Source organism: Gracilinanus agilis, chromosome 6 (genome assembly GCF_016433145.1).
Source record: "Gracilinanus agilis isolate LMUSP501 chromosome 6, AgileGrace, whole genome shotgun sequence".
Classification (NCBI taxonomy): Eukaryota; Metazoa; Chordata; class Mammalia; order Didelphimorphia; family Didelphidae; genus Gracilinanus; species Gracilinanus agilis.
In genome coordinates this window covers 147,151,659-147,173,965 of record NC_058135.1, presented here as the reverse complement: position 1 = coordinate 147,173,965, position 22,307 = coordinate 147,151,659, and the positions used below count along the sequence as shown (strand labels likewise).

The 22,307-nt window shown below is 48.0% G+C and overlaps 1 protein-coding gene across 1 annotated transcript in view; it reads left to right on the top strand.

Annotated features, from left to right (window-relative positions):
- JADE1 (jade family PHD finger 1) overlaps positions 1-21,857 on the top strand; it is a 49,608-nt gene extending 27,751 nt beyond the window's left edge. The window contains exons 7-11 of the mRNA XM_044681715.1: positions 501-668; positions 1,868-1,984; positions 7,795-8,319; positions 14,370-14,487; positions 20,956-21,857. Coding sequence (XP_044537650.1) covers positions 501-668; positions 1,868-1,984; positions 7,795-8,319; positions 14,370-14,487; positions 20,956-21,857 — 1,830 coding nt within the window. The remainder of the gene's footprint in view (positions 1-500; positions 669-1,867; positions 1,985-7,794; positions 8,320-14,369; positions 14,488-20,955) is intronic.
- Positions 21,858-22,307: the final 450 nt, after the last annotated feature.

Below are 22,307 nucleotides of genomic sequence, written 5' to 3'. Positions count from 1 at the left end.
CTTTCCTTTCCTTTCCTTTCCTTTCCTTTCCTTTCCTTTCCTTTCCTTTCCTTTCCTTTCCTTTCCTTTCCTTTCCTTTCCTTTCCTTTCCTTTCCTTTCCTTTCCTTTCCTTTCCTTTCCTTTCCTTTCCTTTCCTTTCCTTTCCTTTCCTTTCCTTTCCTTTCCTTTCCTTTCCTTTCCTTTCCTTTCCTGAAAAAACACCCAATTAATTAATTAATTTGCAGTGTTTGTCCATGGTTCCATGATTCATGTTCTTTTCCTTCCTCCCCCCTCCCCAAGCGGGCGAGCAATTCCACTACACCTTCCTTTTCTTAAATACTTGAGGTGTACCATTGTGGCGTTTCCCCCCAAAGAGGGAGGGAGTTCACATTTGGGTGTTAGTCGTCTACTGGCTATTGCTCTTATGTCCCTTCTGGGTGTGATGGGCAGATGGGAAGAAGAAAGCTCACGCTTGTCCCTTCTCTCTTTTTCTCTCTGGCGATGGTGCGCCGGCACGCAGGCGTGCTATGGAATCCTAAAGGTGCCCGAAGGCAGCTGGCTGTGCCGGACGTGCGCCCTGGGAGTGCAGCCCAAATGTCTGCTGTGTCCGAAGAAAGGGGGAGCTATGAAGCCAACACGCAGTGGAACCAAGTGGGTCCATGTCAGCTGTGCTCTGTGGATACCAGAGGTAGGCAGGGGGTGTGGAAATCCTGACTCTCCGGAGCCTGGGACAGAGAGCCGGGCCAGGGCGGAAGAGGGTCTGCCTTCTCTTGCTCACATTTCTCTATCTCCGGACTTTTTGTTCTCAGGTCTGGCTTAATTTATTTTGGGAACTGACCTGGGATAACTTAATGTGCTGACTTTGAGTCTGACCTCTGATTCTGATTTCTGAAGATTGTTTATTCTGGGGAGATCTTATTGGAGGAAGATCTGGGGCCATGCTAGGAAAGGATGCTGAGAAAGAAAAGTGAGTCATTTAGTTTGGCTCAAATGGGGATACTCTGCAGGCCACGCAGAGGGCGATGAGGCTGTCTCCCACCTGGTATGCTTAACCAGGGACTATTTTATTTAAAAATATTTTTATAAGCTGTTTCCGTTTAATTGGTTTCCTTCGAGAATTCATGCGTTTTTGTCTTATGTATTTAAAAATATGATTCTGAGATTTGGGGTTTGGGTTCTATAAGAGTGTGCTCTTACAACAATGGCCAATATGGATGTGTGTTTTTCATGGCAATAAAAAATGGAAAAAATATGATTCTGGGGAGGGGTTCATAGGGTTTTACTAGCCAGCTGAGGGGTTCCACAACTCACAAAAATGTTGAGAAGAACGCCTGCCTTAGAGGGTTTTGTACTCCCCACAATGCCTGACACGATGCTTTTTTTTCCCTAGCAGGTGTTTGACAGATATCTGTGGAATTTAAAAATGAAAATAAATTTGAATTGATGAGATAGGCATTAGGCTAAACAAATAAGAGTTTCAGGCATATTCCTAGAAAAGTTTTGGAGGCATTGCTAGGTCGGCGACGGACGGCGCGGTTCCTGTTTTACACGTGATCCCGAGCCGCTCACCATCGTGCCATCAGACGAGTGGGTGAATATTGCAGAAATACCGCCGGGCATTTCCAAACATCTGGGTGTTTCAGGGACTCCGTTTTCCTCTAGGTGTTTGGCACGGTGCCACTTTGGACAACACGGGAGCCAAGATGCTCTGGTGGAAGAAGGCTCTCTGGGAGATGCTTTCTTCTCTCTGCAGCCACTAGCTGAAGGCCAGCCTCCGAATATTCGCTCCGTGCCCTTTAGGGAGAAAACGGAGCGAGGAGCACTGTGTAACCTTTGGCGCGTGTGCCCTCGTGCCCATGCCCCTTTCCTCTTCCCTCTTTTCCTCAGGTGAGCATCGGCAGCCCGGAGAAGATGGAGCCCATCACGAAGGTGTCTCACATCCCAAGTAGTCGCTGGGCGCTGGTGTGCAGCCTCTGCAACGAGAAGATCGGGGCTTCTATCCAGGTACTGAGCTCTTGGCAAAGGCGTCCTGTTCCCTCTCTGTCTGCATGGGCTGGAAAATGTCCTGGAGAAGGAAGTGCCGCCGGGGCGCTGGCCTGGCACGCCGCGGGCATTTTTACGAGTCCGGCTGGTCCTTGCTTCGTGTCTCTGTGACTTTAAATGGGGCTCGATTTATCTAATGCTGGGCTAGAGGGATGGTGGAGAGAAATGGGCTGCACCAGTGGCCTTTTATTTATAGATGACGAGACAGGATAGGGAGCGTCCTAGGGAACAGCAGAAGCAAGTGGCAAAGCTGGCCCGATTCCACACCGAACGCTCCTTCCCGCGACACCCACTGAAAGCAGAGAAATCTCTGACTCCCAAGAAGAGACCCCTGGGCGAAGCGGTTAGCGTAAGGCCTAGAACATGGTAGCAGCCTAATAAGATGTGTATTGACTGGCCGACCTAAGGGGGGAGAGGCTAGGTTTTTCTTTTAAACATGTATTTATTCTGTATTTCTGTGGCTCTTCTGTAAAAGTCCAACCCTTTGTGTAGCTGGCCTTCCCCTCTTAGAAGAATGCTGGCCGCCGTCTGTGCCTTCAGACTCGGGAGGCAGCCTCAAAGTCTATTCTAGCAGATCATTGGAACTCACTGGCATTTGGCTTTGGAATGAATATAGCACTGAAATCTGGCTGAGATCGGAGGGAGAGGCGATACCGTCAGCCACTCTAAGGCATTGCAAGGATGACTCTAATTTGGCATGGTTTGGTCTAACCGTCCGGTCTAATCCAACGAGTGCCTCTTTAGTGCCCAGAATCAGCAAACAGCCTTGAGTTCCCGGGTCAAGCCCTAGAAAGCATCCGTCCTGTCCTTCCAGGGCCCTTCGCAGCACTGACCCCACCAGGGCGGTGAGCTTGTCCGCTTACTTAACATCCTGAGGATGACAACACTTTCAAGTATTACAGAGCGAGAGGAGCCTGCGATTCTTCGCAGACTGTCTTTTCTGAGGCAGATAAATTCTTATGATGATCATGTGAAAGCATGTTAAAACAGTATTTAGAATTTAAAATTCATTTATTTATTTTTTTTCCAACTTGTACACCGATATATTTTCCCCTTCACAAATATTACAGAAATCAGAGAGATACATTCTTCTGAACACAGTTTCAGACAGCTGCGCAAGAATTTAGAATTTAGAAACTGAATTTAGAATCTAGAAACTGAATTTAGAATCTAGAAACTGAATTTAGAATCTAGAAACTGAATTTAGAATTTAGAATCTGAATTTAGAATTTAGAAACTGAATTTAGAATTTAGAAACTGAATTTAGAATTTAGAAACTGAATTTAGAATTTAGAAACTGAATTTAGAAACTGAAGCCACAGGTCAATCTGAGCAAATAATTTCTAGTCTGATTTAATCCAACAAGTATTTACAAAGCACCCCCCATACACAAGACCCAATCCTAGGGTGCTGGGGATATAAAGACAAAATAAAAGTTTTAGCCTCCAAGAAGTTTTGCCTTCTGTTCTCTCTTGGAGAGCACAGTGTAGTCGTGGCTGCTGATTAAGCTGTCAGATGGAGGGCGATTTCTAAGTCCGGTACCTGACTTTCTGTCCCTCGCTCTGCAGCCAGGTCCTGGCTACATATATTTCAGAGCCCTGTTTCTTGGGCCAGGGCTGACGCTTTGGCTCTTTAGTTCCTGCAGTCTGAGGGCTGCCGCCATCCAGACTTTATCTCTGCCCACTTTAGAGTTTGGGCTTTCCAAAAGGCCGTGTCTGCTTCTCTGGAAACAGCCTGGCACGGGGTTGGGTTTGCTTTTGGTGTAAAGCAGAAATAACCCTCCTCCTCATCCAGGGTTGCCGGAGTGCCATTATGTCTCTGTAATTGTAATGGTAACTTCTCTTAATGGTGGGAAAATAAATAAACTAGGAGCAATTGACTGCTTGCCTCAGAAAACAAATGCAAGTGGATTCTAGTTTTTCTTTCTTTGAAATCCTCACCTTCTAGTATGAATTCTAAGGCAGAGGAGTGACAAGGGCGAGGCAGTTGGGGTTCAGTGATTTTCCCAGGGTCACACAGCTAGGAAGAGCCTCCCTAGTTGCCCCAATTATAGATTTTCAAGAAAAGCGATTTCCAAGCGATAAATCCACCTTATTTTGGGGGTCAGTGCTGTGAAATGTAAGGATTCTTGGTGCTTGGTCCTTGGTCACATGATACAGAAATAACTTTGAAGATTGGTTGAGGGAATGCGGGGAATTGAGCTTGGCGATGGGAAGGGAGTAGAGGAAGCTGGAAGGCTTATCTTCAAGTGTCTGAGGGCTGTCCTGTAGAAGAGGGATTCCTCTTGCTCTTCTTGGTCCTTGAGGGGAGAACGAAGGACAGGGGGAAATTCCAGAGAGGCAGATTTCTGTTTAGCATGAAGAAAAGCTTTGGTAACTACTAGGACTGTTCAAAAGCTAAGTGGCCTGACTCAGGAGCTATTGTCTGACCCTGGAGGTCTCCTAGGGAAGACTGGATGTCTGTGTGGGGGTCATTGTCGGGGGGTTTGTTAAGGCATAGTTAGACTGGGGAGCCTCTGAAGTCCCTTTCAACTATAAGATAGTAGGCAAGACTTCAAGAAAAAAGGATTGAGTGTGAGATTTTATACAGTCATTCGGAACTGTGTGGGAAAAGAGACAAAGTCCAGAAATGGCTTTCAGACATTTGCCATATTTAAAGTCATCAGCCCTGGGTCTATGTTGCTTAAATATGCATGCGTGCATGTGTGTAAATGTTTGTAAGGGAGCATGTACTTAATTATGCATGGCGGTGGAGAAGGGGGGGAAAGTGGCCGTAGTAAACCAAAGAAAAGAAGGGATGTTTTCTACCGAGATCAGCAAATTTCCTCCTAAGAGCTTTTTTTCTCCTCCTCTCAGCCGCTCATTCCCCAGGCCATAACTCTAACTTAGAGGAGATGGTTCCATGAAGTTTTTCCTTCGCTATTTCTCTATTAGAAAAGCTCTGATGCTTTTTTGGGGGTGGGAGAGTTGTTGTTCCTATTGATCTCATTTTCTTTCTCCTTATCATTCTTCTTGGGGGGGAGGGCATCATTCATTTGGAGGAGAGAAAGAACACTGGATGGCTTTCCATATCCTTTCACAGGAGATTGATTTTATTTTTAAAAATTGTCTCTGAAACATTTGCAGCTGGAAAAGCTGTACTGTACGTTTATGTGACATCTGGATGCTGAGTCAACTTGAGCAGGAAAACCCCAAGGAAAGCTCTTTGCTTTCTTTACAGAGTCCTGTCTAAATATCCTGTTGCAATTCATTTTTTTTCTGGAAAGTTAGAGCGTTTCAGGTGCATAGTTGAAACCAGATAGAGATAAATGCCAAATCCATTTGTTTCCACTTTTATTTCTTGTTTGGCTGAGCCCTCAAGTGGGGGAGGAGCACTTTTTTCTTTTTCAATGGTACTGGCTTGGCTCTGTGGGTAAATGCTTCCATTGAAGCTGATTCAGCCCATTTCTTAGAACTGAGATTATCTGTAGAAAAAGTGGCAGATTTCTTTAGTTCCTGATGATGTGGAGTGACCAAGGAAGAAGGATTTTTCCTTCCTTTCTCTTAAGAAAAGGAAAAAAAAAATCCCATTAGAGTCACCAAGAAGTCATGATTGGGTTTGAATCATTTCCCAAACATTAAAATGATGGGCCGGGGGATAGCCGGGGTGGAAAGTCCCCAACTCTAAGCCCTGCCGGGTACGATGACACCATTCAGGATCTGTGAAGGAGTTTCATTAAGGTTTTCTTCTGGCGTGGGACCGTTGGATCTACTCTTTTTTCCCACAGCCCCGGCAGTCTCGAGGGGGCAGCACGGCCTCCCATAAAACCATATTGCTTTTAAGGGCCTGGCTACAGCCACGACAGGAATCTCCTTCCAGGAATGTTTCTCTTTATGGAGTAGCAGGGATTTCCTCTCCATCTGAATTGGCCTGGGAGGAAACTAACCATCTCTCTCCTACTAATGGTTTCTCTTCTCTGGTTGCCGCACCAAAAAGCCCCCAGGGGTAGGCCTGATTAAGACACCCAGGGGAGGGCGGGCTTTTTATTTCTGGTTTTTGTTTTCAGCTTTAGCAGGGATGCTCAAGCAGAGTGGGCTCAAGCCCGAGCACCCTTCCCGGGGAGCGGGGGACATCTCAGCTGGGGGGCCGCTTTAAAGCACCCCACTCAGAACGCCGCTGCCAAAAGGGTCTTCTTGCCAGGCGTTTCACACGTGCATTCGGAACGCCTCCTCGGTCTGGGAGAGAAGGCCATTTGCCTCCCTCCCCTTCAGTGTCTCCTCACATTTCTTTAGTGGGTTTGGGGGCTGGATTTAGTGTCTGAAAAGTCCAGGTTTGGATCTCTGCCTTTCTCGTTGTGTGATCCTGACTGAGTCACGCCATCTTTCTGAGAACTCAAGTTTTCCTTATTTGTAAAATGGGGATAATCATGGCACTTAGAGGCCGTGGAACTGTTTAATCAGGTGAGAGAATATCTATAAAAAGTGTTTTGCAGATTTCAAAAGCTCTCCCTTCGTATCAGGGATGTGGACGACTTGCTTCCTTTGCTCTATGTTCTTCCTCTCTCTCTCTCTCTCTCTCTCTCTCTCTCATGGGCCCTTTGGGCTCATTTCCCAGCTTTTGACCCAACTCGGCTTTTTTTCTTCTGCAAGGATGTATGTCTCACCTCTCCCCAACTTTCAGTTCTTCTCAATTCCTGGAAGCCTGCCCAGACTTAGAGAGTTGGGATGAAGCTTCTCGTTCCCTTCAGACTCCTGACTAGTTCTTGGCCTTTCCTGGGGGATTATGCACGAAACTGTATAAATCTAAAATTAGAGGTATACGGCCACAAACAAGTTTGCCAGTGCGCTGGGCCGTAGGTTGCTTTCAGCTAGGCAGCCCAGCAAAAGAGAGCCGTTGGCCCCAGTTCTAGTCTGGCCTCAGATACACACTAGCTGTGACCCCAGGCAAGTCCCTGGACCTCAGTTTTCTCATCTATAAAATGAGGATAATAAATGGCACCCTCTCAGCGTGCGACAAGGATCCCCTTTTTCAGAGAGAGGAACCTGAGCCCCAGAGCCATAATCCAGGGCCTTGCTCAGAGCTATTTCCAAAGATCCAATGAGATGACATTTGTAAGTAGGCACCGTATCCATGTTATCTATCATCACCATCATCCTCATTGATTGGGATCCAGATTTATGTTTGTGACACTTCCTGGAGGCCCCAAATGTATAAAAATGACAACCCTGCCCAAATTAATCTACTTATTTAGTGCCACGCCTATGAAACTACCAAAAAACTTTTTTCTAGGATTAGAAAAAAATCATAACAAAGTTCATTTGGTAGAACAAAAGATCAAGAATATCAAGGGAAATAATGAAAAAAAATGTGAAGGAAGGGGGCCTAGCAGTACCAGATCTTAAACTGTATTATAAAGCTGTGATCATCAAAATGTTATGGTACTGGCTAAGAGACAGAAGGGAGTGGAATAGACTTGGGGTAAATACCTCAGTAAGGTAGTGTTCAATAAACCCAAAGATCCCAGCTTTTGGGGCAAGAACCCACTATTTGACAAAAAAATGCTGGGAAAATTGGCGGTCCCAAATGTAAGGGAAGCCCGCATTCCAACATAGAAATGGGTTGATTTTCCCAAGAAACCCAAGTTTGGACTCTTGAACGTACTCCAAGGGGAGGGTCTTTTTCTACCCCCAAGCCTCCTTGCCTTATCTCTTCAGACCCTCCTTTGGTCTCCTGCCCCCCGTTTCCTTTCAATAATACTTTGTTCTCGTCTCTTCCCTCCCTTTCTCGCTCAGTGCTCTGTCAAGAACTGCCGCACCGCCTTCCACGTGACCTGTGCTTTTGACCGCGGCCTCGAGATGAAGACCATCTTGGCGGAGAACGACGAAGTCAAGTTCAAGTCGTACTGCCCGAAGCACAGCTCCAGTAAGAAGTCGGAGGAGGAGAACCTGGGCGAGGGCCCCCCCCGGGAAAATGGGGCTCAGGCCGCGTCCCCGCTGGGCCCCCTGGAGCCCTTCGACAGCCTCGAGCAGAACCAGGCAGAGGCGCACCGCGTGAGCGTGCGGAAGCAGAAGCTCCAGCAGCTGGAGGACGAGTTCTACACCTTCGTCAACCTTCTGGACGTGGCCAGGGCCGTGCGGCTGCCCGAGGAGGTGGTGGACTTCCTGTACCAGTACTGGAAGTTAAAGAGGAAGGTGAACTTCAACAAGCCCCTCATCACCCCAAAGAAAGATGAAGAGGACAATCTAGCCAAACGGGAGCAGGACGTCTTGTTCCGGAGGCTACAGCTTTTCACTCACCTCCGGCAAGACTTGGAGAGGGTAATAATTGACACTGACACCTTATAATGAATGCCCTAGTGAAGACGACTTGCAAAGAGTTGTCCCCTTGCCACGAGGGCAAGCTAGTTTCATTTCTTTTCACACCTGCATCCATTTTGCAGCAGGGGGTTTTGGTTGGTTTTAAAACAAATTCTGAGCTGGGAAACTCCGTATTTGTTTTCAAGATTGCCCTAGAGGGAGAGTAGTGGCCTCTGCATCTCTTGAAATCTTTCCTACACGTCCTCCTCTTAACCTTTCTTCTCCCTCTGCGAGGTCCATCCGTAGGGAGGGACTCGTCTTCCCCCTTTTCAGAGAGAGGAGCCCGAGCCCCCGAGGCACCATGCGGGGGGCTCGCTCAGAGCCCCTTCCCAGAGCCACTGCCTACTGCTCAGGAGTGGCGTCGGCTGCTGAGGAGTCAGGTTAGAGAATGCCCCATCACTCGTTGAGCCTAGCAGGGTGCTGTCAGCATTCTTTCCCAGGCCTGGCCGGGGGGAGGAAGAAGGGAGGTGGGGGCGGTGTGCAGAAGCCGTCCCTGGCGAGGAGGCACGAGGCACCCCGGAAGCTTTAGAGGAGAGATGAGGAAAAATGGGAGCCCCTGGGCCTGCGAGGAGGCGAGGGTGGGAGCCGAGGAACCCCCTTAATGCTTAGTGTCATTATACAGGATTCGCACACTGCATGCGTGGATGTTTGAATGCAACACATAGCGGCTAGCCGCCCCCCTCCCCCCTGCGATGCTCCTGCCCCTCCTAGAGCAGAGGGCAGCCTTGGCTTGCCCCCCGAGTCTTAGGAATGGCCTAGAACCACGATGGTAGGCTTTCTTCTCCCGGGGTGCTATCTCCCCACGGGTTCCCTTCCGCTCCCCCGGGGGGACATCCAGGAATGCCCCACTAGCCGGGCTGGGCAAGCTCAAAGGGGCCCAGTCACCCCGGCCACTCTGCCGCTGGTCCCCCTGACTGGCCAGCATCCTGCCGCTCAGGGTACCGGGAGAGGCAGGCATTGGAAGGGATTGAGTTTACAGGAAAAACAAAGGGACCAAAGGAGTAGAAGGCATTCCAGAGGTAGTGAGCCCCCAGAGTGAGGGTCTGGTCTCAGAATAGCCTGGACTTGCCGGGGAAGCCCTGTGAGCGCACCAGGGAGCCGCCGAGGAGGGGGAGGGTTTTGTGCCCATCCCTTCCGGCCTCTGAGTGGGCCTGGGCGACCCCTGGGCCAGGGGAGGGCAAAGGGAGGCCAGTGTTGGGGCAGCACCCCCCGGGAGCCGGGGAAGAGAAGGCCCCGGGCCTCTCGGGTTCTCCACAGATGAGGAAGGGACGCTAGCAGGAGGAATGGGCACCTGGATGGTCAGCCACCAGACCAGTACAAACACGCTGTCCATTGGGAACGTGAGCCATTCACTGTGTCAGCTAGTCCTTGGGAGAAGAAGGAGGTGAGAACTCTAATGTTTGGCTTGTATTTGTCTTACAATCACCACAAAATAAAAGTACAGAAAATGCTTGTGGTGTATTGACTTCTTCCTGTTCCTGAGTTACTCGGCAGGTTACCATTTCATATATGATTAAATTCCAAACACCATCTTTTGGAGTCTTCATCGTTATCTTTTAAAGTGGAAGGACACCAATGATGAACCACAAGTAGGGGCGACGAGGAGATTAGAGCTCATCTTTATTTTGGGGTGGATTAAAGATCCTGAGAGATTCTAGGGACTTCAGGCCCATAGTTTTACATCAATTGATCAGAATGAAAAAAAAACAAAAACAGGGTTTACAAAAATGAGTCCCTGGCTGAATTAGCTTTTCAAAATCAGAAAATCAAGCACTAACCACCAAAGTCAAATATGCCCTCTGTGATTCTGAGCAGTAGATAAACAGGGAAAAACAAGCAGAATAATTCCTAAATAAGTCGTATGGTCAGCGCCCATCATTTGTTCTTTTAAATGCTATAAACCCTCGTGTTTAATGGCGGCCAGAAATGAAAATGTGTTTACATTCCTGCCGTTGATCCGGGTTTCAGAGCGTCTCCCTCGGCTCAGAAAAGTACTTTTCCCATAACGAAGAATTCCCTTTCGCCACACAAAAGGAAGCAGGGCTGGGATGCATTTTGTAACTGTTCCTTCCTGCCTGGTTCACCGATACATGTTCTGCTGTAGCCGGCGTTTGGCTACTTCTTGACTAATACGTCTCACGGAGCGACGGCCTCGAGGAAGGCCTGATTCTCTCTGAGGGTACATAAATGCTGGGCACGTCCATTAAGTAGGGGTACGTGTTTCATGTTCTCACACAAGGAGCCTCAGAATAAGTCCCTCCTTTGGAGCTGTTAGACCCCAAAGATGCTAGGAAATAGCCCCTTTACATGGCTCTGATTTACAGACCCAGAAAATTTGTTCCCAAAGTTCCCATTGGGTCAGGCACTGGGATCCTCTCCCATCTGTCGCCCAGCCCTCGAGACGGGTGGTCTCCGGGGGTGCTGCCTGAGGAGCCCATTAGGAGGGCAGGCTGCTGGGGGGCTCTTCCTCAGGGCTGTTAGGTGGGCTCCGTGCCCAGAAGAGCATCCCCCCTTTGCTACGTACCGTTCCCCATTCCCGTTTATTGATGACACACGGATGTGAGGACAGAGAAGGGGAAGAAAAGACGACTAGGTCAGGGAGAGAATTAGGGCGAGTTGAGAAAAGCATGAGCTGCTTTAAGTGGGACAAAATGAAGCTCAAATAGGTCCCGGGTAAACGCTGACTGGCCGTAACCAAGGGTCCTGTGGAAAGGAAAAAGCTAAAATTCTCCCCACAACGACACAAGCCAAAATTTAATTTCCTGCCCTCTGCGTAGTGCCATTCTAGGTGCTGGTGGTAAGGGATGGGGAAGGAGATAAAAAGTTGAGATTGAGACACGATTTCTGCCCTTTCCAAGAAGCTGATAGTCTGGGAGAGGGATCAAATATTAACTCAGATAGCTGGACTACACCACACAGATAATTATGAAGCTCACGACGAGTGCCTTCGAGTTACAAAATTAAGTTTCTGTAACATCTGAGGGGTAAAAGTGATGGCTGTTTTGGGGAAGCTTCCTGGAGCAGATAGCACCTGAATTGAGGTTTAAAGGATGAAAAGGAGCAGGCAGTGAGGAAATCCCAGACATAGAGGACAACCCGAGCGAAGGACCAGAGATGTGGGAGTCCAGCTTAGGGTTAGGAATAGAAGGAATTTTCTTGCTGAGTTTCTGAAGATTTTGAGGCATTCTGGCAATACAGCTGAGGCAAATGTTAGGTGGAGGCACATTAAACTCATTCAGAGGATGGTGGTTATTCTAGAAAATGACCTAGAACTTTCTCTTCTCCTGCTGACCACTTTCTGCCATCTGGCTTATCACAGGGCGAGCATGGGACGAAAGGAGAGGGGACGATTTAGAGCAATTTCACATTTAGCAGCGGTGGTCTTCCGATTTGGTGGGGGGAGACTAGCTAAGGAAAATATGAACAGAAATGGAAAATTCTGGATGATAAGAGGATGCTGGTCATCTGCACTCTCCCTGCCTACCATCTTTGGTGGTAATTTCAAGGAACATAGGTATTTACACAGGCTCTCCCTCCCCACTCAGGGGAAATGAGATAACCTTTCCAGCTCCTCAAAAGTCAGTGAACTTGTTTATAGATCCTCTTTCTTGGGCAAAAGTGGCTTCTTCTGATCTTATTTGCATTTACACTTCTCCTTCTCAAAAGACTTTGGCTCCTACCACTTCTTAAGCTTCATTCCCAAATCTCACGCGTGCTTTAACAGGGCTTAGAAATACCTCATTTTACATTTATCTTCAGAGACCCTTAATATTTACTGGGGCATTTTTTATAAAGTAAATTATTAGTGTTAGCTGGTCCTGTATGAGAATTGTGACAGAAGAAGCACACCTTTAGTCAAGGCCAGTTACCCTTAAGCGGTATAATTTATTCATTACTGGTGAGACTGATTCTTCTTGCAATATATATAGATTTATGTATACACATATAATCCTATGTGTTTATATAGATATTTTTGCAACATGTGTGTGTGTGTGTGTGTGTGTGTGTGTGTGTGTGTGTGTGTGTGTGTATAAATTTGTTAAAAGTCACTCGAGAGACAGGGTTAGAAAGAAAATTAAAAAAAAATTTTTAAGCTCCTGATTGTTAATGAGAAGGTTATTTGCTATGGATCAGGAAGTCATATTAGGATTGAAAAATGAGATCATATTAGGATTGAAAAAAAGCCATCTCCTTTCTCTTAGTGATATCTGTGATCATGAGACTGAGGATTCCTTGGCCCAAGTTCAGAGAATTATAAGTAGAATAATACAGGGGCAGTGAGGTTTCATTATTGGTCGTGGATCATGCATAATGATGCGACATGAACATTTTTGATGGACTTTTGGAGCAGTGCCTACACGTTACAGAGTCCTAACTTAATATAGTTTCGTGTGGGTTCCATTGGCATCCACAAGACCAAATGGCAAGAAATGTAACTTCTGACTTTTGCCATTTAAAGTCAGGGAATATAAAGAAGTAGTTCCCAAGGAAGGTGAAAAGCCTTGTTACGGACACAAGTGAAAAGCAGTAGAGGCTAGAGCACAGGAATACCCTGTGTCCTGTTCCCACCGTGATAGTGAAAGTTTACTGGGGGAGTTGAGCTTGTGGGGTAGATTCCAACAAGGGGAATGAATGAATACCTTTGAGATTTTTCTCTCTAAAAGATTTAATGTCACCGTCTATGCGCTCTCTCTCTCTCTCTCTCTCTCTCTCTCTCTCTCTCTGTCTGTCTCTCTCTGTCTCTCTCACTCTCTCTCTCTCTCTCTCTGTCTCTCTCTCTCTCACTCTCTTTCTCTGTCTGTCTGTCTGTCTGTCTGTCTGTCTAGTGGCTCATAGAATTTAAGGAGGAAATCTGTTCAGCATGGAATGGTTTCAAAAAGAATCCGTTTCACCAGTCACAAAGTGTCCCTAGCCTTAGATGAGGTTTGTTCCTTTTCCAGTTGTCATTCTCAAGGACAGCCAGAGCCAGGAGTTTCAGGAATTCGGGGAATGGGTCCAAGGGCTTGTGGAGTTAGAAGGTTGAGAAGGTGCAGCAAGTTTTAATATTTGTAACTTGGCACTGGACGCCGGGTAGGTGGCAAATCTCTGTAGCATATTTAGTTGGTGACTCTGAACTCCAGAGCCCAGCAGCTCTACTGTGGGGCTTCTCAAAATGAGGCTCTTGGCACTTTGATGCGCTTCTCACTGGCTTATAAAGAAACCAGGAGGGGAACAAGCTAGCATTATCTCCCTGATTGTCCAAGTCGAAGGGCTTGGACACAGAGCTGGACTGTCTTGTGTGGCCAATTGCTGGCAAAGCTGGAGGTAAGATCCCCATGTGTTCTGACTTCTAGTGGATGTGCACCCCTTTCCCAACAAGCACACCGGCAGGCAGCTTTGATGGGAGGGAGCCCTGCTTAGATTCCTGGGGCATCTAAGAACCCCATACACAAGGGGATCTTGTTTGGGGGTTCCTTCTCAGGCTCCCTTAACCCTAGAACGATTTCAGCCTCGTCAGGTCAGCAGAGGCTGGCTAAGTGGCAGGTAGAAGGCAGCGGGTTGTCCGTCCTGGAATTTTAGCTGCAGAGCTTGCGTGGAGCTCTGAAAAATGAGATGGTAGGAGAGGGGAAAAGGAGACACCTTTGGCCATGGGAGGGACGTCCAAATGCACTGACCTCCATTCTCCTGTATCCAGGGTTCTTCTGAATGTGGTGGGTGAGGATGGGGGGAGGGTAGGAGGCAGGACACACATTCATTAGAGCTCTAAGTGCCCTCTCCGCAGTCTAGCGCCTCTCCCCAGCAGTGTTCCTGCTGCCTGAGCAGAGAGAAATGAGGGGAGAATCGGTGCCAGCAGCCCAGGAGGGCTTTTAAAGAGTGATTAGAGCGCTTTTTAAAAATTTAAAACCTTTAGAATATCACCCCTTTGTTCTGGCAGGCATCTTGCCTCTCCACTTTAAAAAAAAAAAGTCTCCAAACTTGTTACTATTGCAGTAAAAATGTTACTCATAGTCTTTGTTCTGTCTGCCTTCTAGGTTCGGAATCTCACGTACATGGTGACTCGCAGGGAAAAGATTAAACGGTCTGTGTGCAAGGTCCAAGAGCAGATATTCAATCTTTACACTAAGCTTTTGGAACAAGAAAAACTTTCAGGTATGTACGAAAGCGCTCGTAGGTGCAGACGTCTGCACGATAGGCTCTTCTCTGGGAGAGAAGATTCGTCCCTCTCACGGGCTTTCCTCTAGCCTGTTAAGCCTAGGGAAGACTCTGAAGAACAGAGACTTTTTATATTTAAGGAAAAGGTTTAGGCACGTGTGGGTGACCGGACTTGATGGAAAATGGGTGAAATTTAAAAAGTTTAACCTTTGGCGTTTTAATCCTTAGTGGCTACAGTTAACGTAATTTCGTGTTCTTATCCACGTAGAGCAGTGATTTTGTTGGAGGACCTTCAGAAAAATTAGATGTCATCATTTCTCTGTGGATGGAATTCAGAATAGTTCTGAGATCATTCATCAAGTATTTATTGATGATCTGCTCTTGTGTGAGCCTGTGATGGGGAAAGCACCCTACCTTCCCCGAGTGAATAACCTCTTTGGGGTGGGGGAAGAGAGTCACTTCTTCCAAACTTTGTTTTCTGATCTGTAAAATGGGAGAGTTGGACTAGGTAAAATTGGTTTCTCAGGGTCCTTTTGGTTTTGACGTTCTGTGATCCTAAATACCAAAATAAGTACATTGTTGCGGGGTAGGAATTCAGAGATCAGGGAGGGTGGATGTGAGATAAAACAGGGAAAATTTCATGGAAGGCAAACTAGATCCTTAAGAATAGAGCGCATTTGTATAGGTTAATAGGAATAAAATAAGAAGTTTTTGAGCCAAGTCTCAAAGACTGCATATATTTCATAAGCAATTTCTAAAGAAGGGATTCTTAACACTTGATGGTTCCATGGATAGATTTTAGGGGGCGGAGGGTCCATACATTTTAATGGGGAAAACATTATTTCTTTATTTCATTATAATTGGGTCTTTTGTAGTTCTATATTTTTATTTTATGCATTTGAAAACATTTTGAGGAAGGGTCCCAATGTTCACTAGATTGTCAGAGGGGTGGAGGATATGAAAACAGTTAAGAACCTCTGTTGTAAAGATTTCCACTTTTTTTCTTGCTCATTCTGCTTGAGACAAGTTGAAAGTAATTTTACTTGTGCATGTATTTGAAAGATTCCCTCTAGGTCCCTGTACGTGGCTCATCGGGCCTGGCCGGGTCTCTCTAACACTTGTCCATGTTATTGACACGTTTTTAAAACTGAAGTCCAAACTGTGACTAGCGCCAACTTGAACCGAGTACAGCAAAATGTCACTAATGGTAATTGAAGTTCTTCTTCAACCCTGCTCCCCCGAGGAAAAAGATAGTTTATTAATTGGGCTAATAGTGTTATCACCCACATCCTCGAAGTATTGGCATTCAGTAGTATTAATTAATTTAATAGCAAATTTTGACTTTTCTTCCCCAAAGTTAACACTTTTGTAGATATTTCTGGGAGTGTGAATGTTAGAAAAGTGTGCATTTTAGCTGTAAAACTTAAAATGACATTCCTCTAACTAGGGGGGCTTATCTAAAAAAGGGGTATATCTTGCTGTATAACTTTATGAATTGGTTCAACAAACATTAAACCGCTGTTGTATACAAAGTATTGTACCAGGCTCTGAGAGAAGGGGGAGGTCCAGATAAGATATTGTCCCTGCTTTCTAGTAGGGGATAAGACACAGATAATTATAATGCAAAGGATTTCATGATCACATCAGGGAGTTGCAAAACAAAGTGACACGTCTGGTGCCAGAAAAAAGATGTTTAATGAGAGCAGGTAGAGAATTGGGGAGTGATAAAGTATTTTAATTTGGCTTTAAAGAGTGAGTAGGAATTAGCGTGCAAAGAAGAAGAGAGAGAAGACTTTGGGCTTAGGGAATAGCATGAACAAAATCATGGAGGCAAATAAAGAGGTTTCTCTGGGAAATGAGAATAGTTGTTTGACTGGCACATCGAGTTCATGTTCTATATGACAAGCTGGACAAAGAGTGTGGCACCAGATTGTGAAAGACTTCGAATGATAAGCGAGGATCATTGACCTTTAAGATAGATTTCTGAAGAGTGACAGGACCAGATCTTTGCCCAAGAAAGGTTACTCTCTCAGGAGCCTGCAGGATATATTGGAAGAGATTAAGTCGAGGCAGAGAGGTCAGAGAAGGTTGGAACTGGAAGGAACCTGAGAGATCATCCAGGCCACATCCTTCATTTGATTGAAGAAGAAACTGAAGTCCAGAAAGATTTTGCAAGGTAACAGAGCAAATCGGTGATAGAATCTGAAACAGAACTCGTGCCTCCTAGCTCCAAGGTCAGGATACTTTTCTGTATTCCACACTGTCTTCCGTTGGGTTAAAAAGAATCCTTGTTTTGGGCAAAGTAGGTGATTAACAGGTAGATAGTAGATAAGACAAATGGATATACTGAAATATGTAAAAAATAACTGTACCCCCTTTTTTTTAATAGTCTTTATTTTTTTTTTTTAAAACCTTAACTTCTGTGTATTGGCTTATAGATGGAAGAGTGGTAAGGATGGGTAATGGGGGTCAAGTGACTTGCCCAGGGTCACACAGCTGGGAAGTATCTGAGGCCAGCTTTGAACCTCCTGTCTCTAGGCCTGGCTCTCAATCCACTGAGCTACCCAGCTGCCCCCTGTACCCCTTTTTTTGAGGTAGGGAGAGTTGGTTTTTATTTTCTTTTTAAAAAATATGAGGCAGCACAATACATCTCACTCTGAATTCTCATTTGAAAAAAAAATTCATATTAATTATCAGACTTGTTAGAAAGCTATTATAGTAGTTCAGGTTGGGGCAGAAGTAAAGTCCTGTCCTATTGTGGTATCAATGGAAATAGGGAAGAGGGGAAGGATGCAAGAGATGACGTAGAGGGAGAATCAACAGGACTTAGTAACTGATGGGTTTCAAGGTGGGGAAGAAGGAAGTGTCAGAGATAATCCCAAGGTTTTGAACGTGGAAGACTTAACAGAAATAATATAATAATTATAAATTATTAGATATATTAGATATCTAATAAAAGAAATAAAGAAATATAAACAGAAGCAAGGAGGCACACGTTTGGGGTGAGGGGAAGAGGTAATCCTCTCAGTTTGGGGATGCTGTATTTGAGCTACCTGTGCACATTACTTTAAGCAATGAGAGCTGCAGGTCTAGAGCGAAAAAGAGAGACTAGGGTTAGAAACCGGCATGGCACACGTGCTATTTGGAATTTGGGGAGGGAGTGAAATTCTAAAGAGAACCAAGAGGGCCAAGGATGCGGTAGAAGGGAGAACTAGCAGAGGGTGATATTTGAGAAACGAGAGACAGTTTTTGAGCTAGAAGGAAGTTGTCAACAATGTCAAATGCTAAAGACTGAAAAAATTTCAGTTAGATGATTAAGAGATTGTTGGTAGTCTTAGAGAAGAAAAATCACAACTTAAGCGTGATAGTGGAGGGATAGTGTTAGGGAGAGAATGGCAAGTTAGCAGTAGAGGATTCAGGTAAAGATGACAAAAAGCTTTTTCTGGAACTGAAAAGACTTCATCAGGGTGGTAGGATCATGGCTAGCAGCTCTTGGAGAATGGGAGCGAGAACTAGGAGGAGGCAGGCAGGAAGGGGACCATCCTGACTAAGGAAATACCTTCCGGGACCCGAGGAAAGCAGAAAAGATGGGCGATGCTCTATGAAGAAGAGAGGAGCTAAGGGGATAGAGGTTAGCTTCAGTCTTCAGTGAAATCATAGCCGGAGAAGGATGAGGATTTGCAGCCTGGGGACAACTTGTCATGGTGGGACCGAAGGATCCTAAGATAACAGCAAATGCAACATTGTGTTTAAGGATGGTTCCTGAGATGAGTGAGTTGGGAGAGATGCCCCAGGAGAAGGGAGATGAGACAAGGGGGCTAGAAATCACAGTCGGGATAAAGAGAACAAGAAAGCACAAAGTTTAGGAACTGGAGGTTGTGGTGAAGGCCGAATCTCAAAGCTCAGGATCTTGGAGGTAGTATAGTTCTGAAATAAACTGGGGGCTCCACTATGTCCATGAGGGTGGCATGGAGAGGTTGTTGGAATTAAAGAGATTAAGGAATTATGTGGTCAGGTTCTTAGAGGAGAGCCCAAGAACGTCGAGGTGCTGTTGGTGGGAAAAGGAGGGAGAGGAAGATGGCAAAGCAGGCTAAAATCACTAATAAAAATATTGAATATTGGTAGGTGAAGCAAGGGTGTCGTGGAGCGGGAGGAGCCAGGCGTGGGCACCGTGGGCAGGGGCGGGTTTCAGCGAAATGATCAGTGTCATCCCGTGTTGTGTTTTGTGTACGTGACCGACACACGGGAGGCGGATTTGGAGGCGACTCCTCTCCCGGCAGATGCTCAGCCGCTGCTACCTCAGCGTTGGTGTATCTGGAGAGGCCTTTTTGTCACTCCGGTTAAGTTGTTAAGGAGTGAATGATTGCCTATAAAAAACACTCGTAAAATACATTTTCATCTGATTTCACTTAAGAGTCGTTTTTCATGGCTATTGTAGGAAGCTTTTCACATTTCATGGCTTGGGTTATTAACAGGGCAAGGGAGGCTTATAACTGGGTTAGCACATGTTTTCAAACAGGCTACTAATGTAGTTTTCTCTATTCGGGAGTACTTCCGTGTATTATATATCAGAGAAGAGGAAAACAAATTTCTCGTTCACCCGGAGTGTAAAAATCCATGCTGGTCATGTTTGAAAAAATAGATTTCCTCTAGCCCGGGATAGCGCAGAGAGTGAAGCGAGCGTGCTTCTGGGCACTTTTTTTTGTTTTTTTCTTCTTCATTTTATTTTCACATCTTCAGTCTTCAAGGTGTTTTCTTGCTAACACCTAAAATACGTTAATTAAAGGAAAACAGAAGATGTTCTTGGGCTCACAAGGGAATAAAGAGCCAGGACTTCTTAGGGCGGAGATTCTTAATCTTTTTTGGGTGTGTGACGGATCCCCTGGACGGTCTCGGAAAGCCCGCAGAACTCTTCTCAAAATGTTTTAAAATTCCTAAAATAGGATTTCAGAAGAAATCAATGATGTTGAAATACAGGTGTTAAAATATATTTTTAAAAGTTCGTAAAGGAGATGTTCCAGGGCTTGGGCTTGGCCTGGGTTATTTTGAGGACGGGAGATCGAGTGGGCCTCCAATTTCCAGGGGGACCAAAGCTTCATGAACAAAGGGGAAAAGAGGCTGGACGGCCCGGGACGTGGAGCAGCCAGCCAGGCACGGACCGAGTTCTGGGGGTTGTCGCGGTCAGATCAGCGACTCTTCGTGTCCCCGACGGGCCCAGGCGTAGCCGAGGGTGTCCGCCCGCACCGCGCGGACGCAGGGGGTTTGTTTGTCGGTGAAACGGGAGACCCTTGACCCCAAACCACCCAACTCCATCCTTTGTGTCGTCCAGCCGTTTTCCAGCAGGCTCTGACGCCCCGTGACCCCGGCGGAGGCTTTCCTGCCAGAGAGGGAGATTTGCCTTTCCTTCCCTGCCCGGCTCCTCTTACGGGGAGCAAACGGAAGCCGGTAAGGGAGCGAGGCCAGATGGGGCTTGGGACGAGGCGTCTCTGCAGGGCTGGTCCGCCCTGCCCGGCAGCTCCTTTTTTTTAACCCTTCCTTCTGTCTTAGAATCAAGGCCTGACGTCAAGGCAGAAGAGCGGTCCGTGCCTCGCCCGGGATCAGCCGGCGAGGGTGGGCTGAGGCCCCATTTAGAGCCGGGCCTCCCGTCTGTGGTGGTCGTAGGACTGAGCGGGCAGCGTCTGCTTCTCTGACCTCCCGGAGCCCTTTGCTCGCTCCGATTGCGGTTACCTGGAGGGTTTAGTGAAGGACACCCGCCCGGCCTTTGGCTCCGCTCCGTTCGCGGGGTATAGAGTTACAGTCCTCGTTTCAGATTGGGTCACGGGGGAGCCGGAGCCTTCCGGGAGCCGCTCTTAGCGAGCACGGCCGGGGGTGTCGGGGTGGGGGCCGCCCCGCGGGGGCAGACGCCGCTGATCCCGGCCTCGCTTCCCGCGGGTGCCGGGGGCCTCATCACGGAAGCCAAGGGCAGCGTCTAGACCGGACAGTCTCTGCTGCTCGCCCTGGCGACACGGAGCGAGGCGATGATGGTGGCCGGAGTCGCTTTCACGGGAGTGTGTCTGAATGGCCGCCGTGACGGCGGGGTGGGAGAGGGAGGCTCTCTTTTGCTATGAAAATGGGTTTCGGGGGCAGCTGGGTGGCTCAGTGGATGGAGAGCCAGGCCTAGAGACGGGAGGTCCTGGGTTCAAATCTGGCCTCAGACACTCCCCAGGAGGGTGACCCTGGGCAAGTCACTTGACCCCCATGGCCTAGCCCTGACCGTTCTTCTGCCTTGGAGCCAATACGTAACATTGATTCCAAGATGGAAGATGAAGGTCTTAAAAGAAATGAGTTTCTTGCCTTTGAAGACATAGGCAGCGTGTTTTGTCCGCTTGACAAAGTCGGGGCGGGCACGGCGGGCACTCGCTGCCGTCTGGGGTCTCGTCTTCGGGCCTGGCTTCTGACTCGCTCTCTGTGATCTGTTGCTTTTAGGTGTGCCTTCTTCCTCCTGCTCCTCCTCCTCCTTGGAAAGTACGCTGTTATTCAATAGCGCCCCGCCGGGGCCCGACGCCCCCAAGATCGAGGACCTCAAGTGGCACTCGGCCTTCTTCAGGAAGCAGATGGGCACCTCCTTGGTCCGCTCCCTGAAGAAGCCTCCCAAGAGAGAGCGGCCGCCCGGCGGGCCCCACGGCCCGGGCAAGGCCGAGCTCTCGGGCCCGAGGGAAGGGCCGGCCCTGCCGGATGCCTTCTTGGACTTTGAAAAGACCTTCGCGGAAGCACACGTTATGTCAGCACAACAGAAGAACGGCGCCGTCCTGGCGGACCACCAGAAGAGAAGGGACAATCGCTCCCAGGGCGACGCCGGCAAGGGAGAGCCCAAAGGCTCCAGACCGAACCCCAAGCCCCTGAGGCCCGCCGACCTGGCCCAGAGGCAGTCGGAGAACAAAAGGGCCGGGAACCCCCCCGGGACGGGGCAGTCGGCGCCGGGCACCAGGAAGGACTTAGTGCCTAAATGCAACGGGTCTCTGGTCAAACTAAACTGTAACCGGACCACCGTCAAAGTGCCTACCACCCCCGCGAGCCCGGTGAAGAACTGGGGGGGATTCCGGATTCCAAAGAAGGGCGAGAAGCAGCCGCGGGGAGACGACCCGGACGAGGCCTGCCGCCCGCACGCCGGCTACCCCTACTTGGGTCTGGGCAGAGCTTCGCCCAAGGACAGGGCCAAGAGCAAACTAAAGACGGACAGCGAGAACGACGGCTACATCCCCGACGTGGAGATGAGCGACTCGGAGAGCGAGGCGTCCGAGAAGAAGTGCAGGCAGCAGAGGCTCAGCGCCAACGGCCCCATCGCCAGGAGGACGGACATCATCAGGAGAAGCATCCTGGCCTCCTGACGGGGGGGGGGGCCGCAGGGGGCGCCCGCTGACCCCGGGGGGGCTGTCGGCTAGGCCCGAGCTGTACAGACACGTTTACTTGCACTTGGGACGACGGGTCGGTTCGTTGGGTTGTTTTTTCCCAGTCATTTATAAGTCATTGTTGTGAGAAGTTTAAATGTTTTTTATTTCCAGCTCTGTTGGGGAAAAGTTTCGCCCGTGTGGTGCCGCCGCCGCTGCGCTGCGTGGATGGAGCCTCGAGTCAGACACTAAAAGGGGGTGCGGTGTCGGGGCTCCCCTTAGCAGCCCGGCCCCGCACGGCGGATCGCCCTCCCCATTCTGCCCAAAGCACAAACTCCTGGTTTCCCGCGTGTACAAAATCAAACCTAGTCCTTGAGAAACTGTCATGCACCGTGTAGTGACCATTAAAGTCTTCTTGGATGACGTAGCCCTCCAGGTCCTACTTCTAGG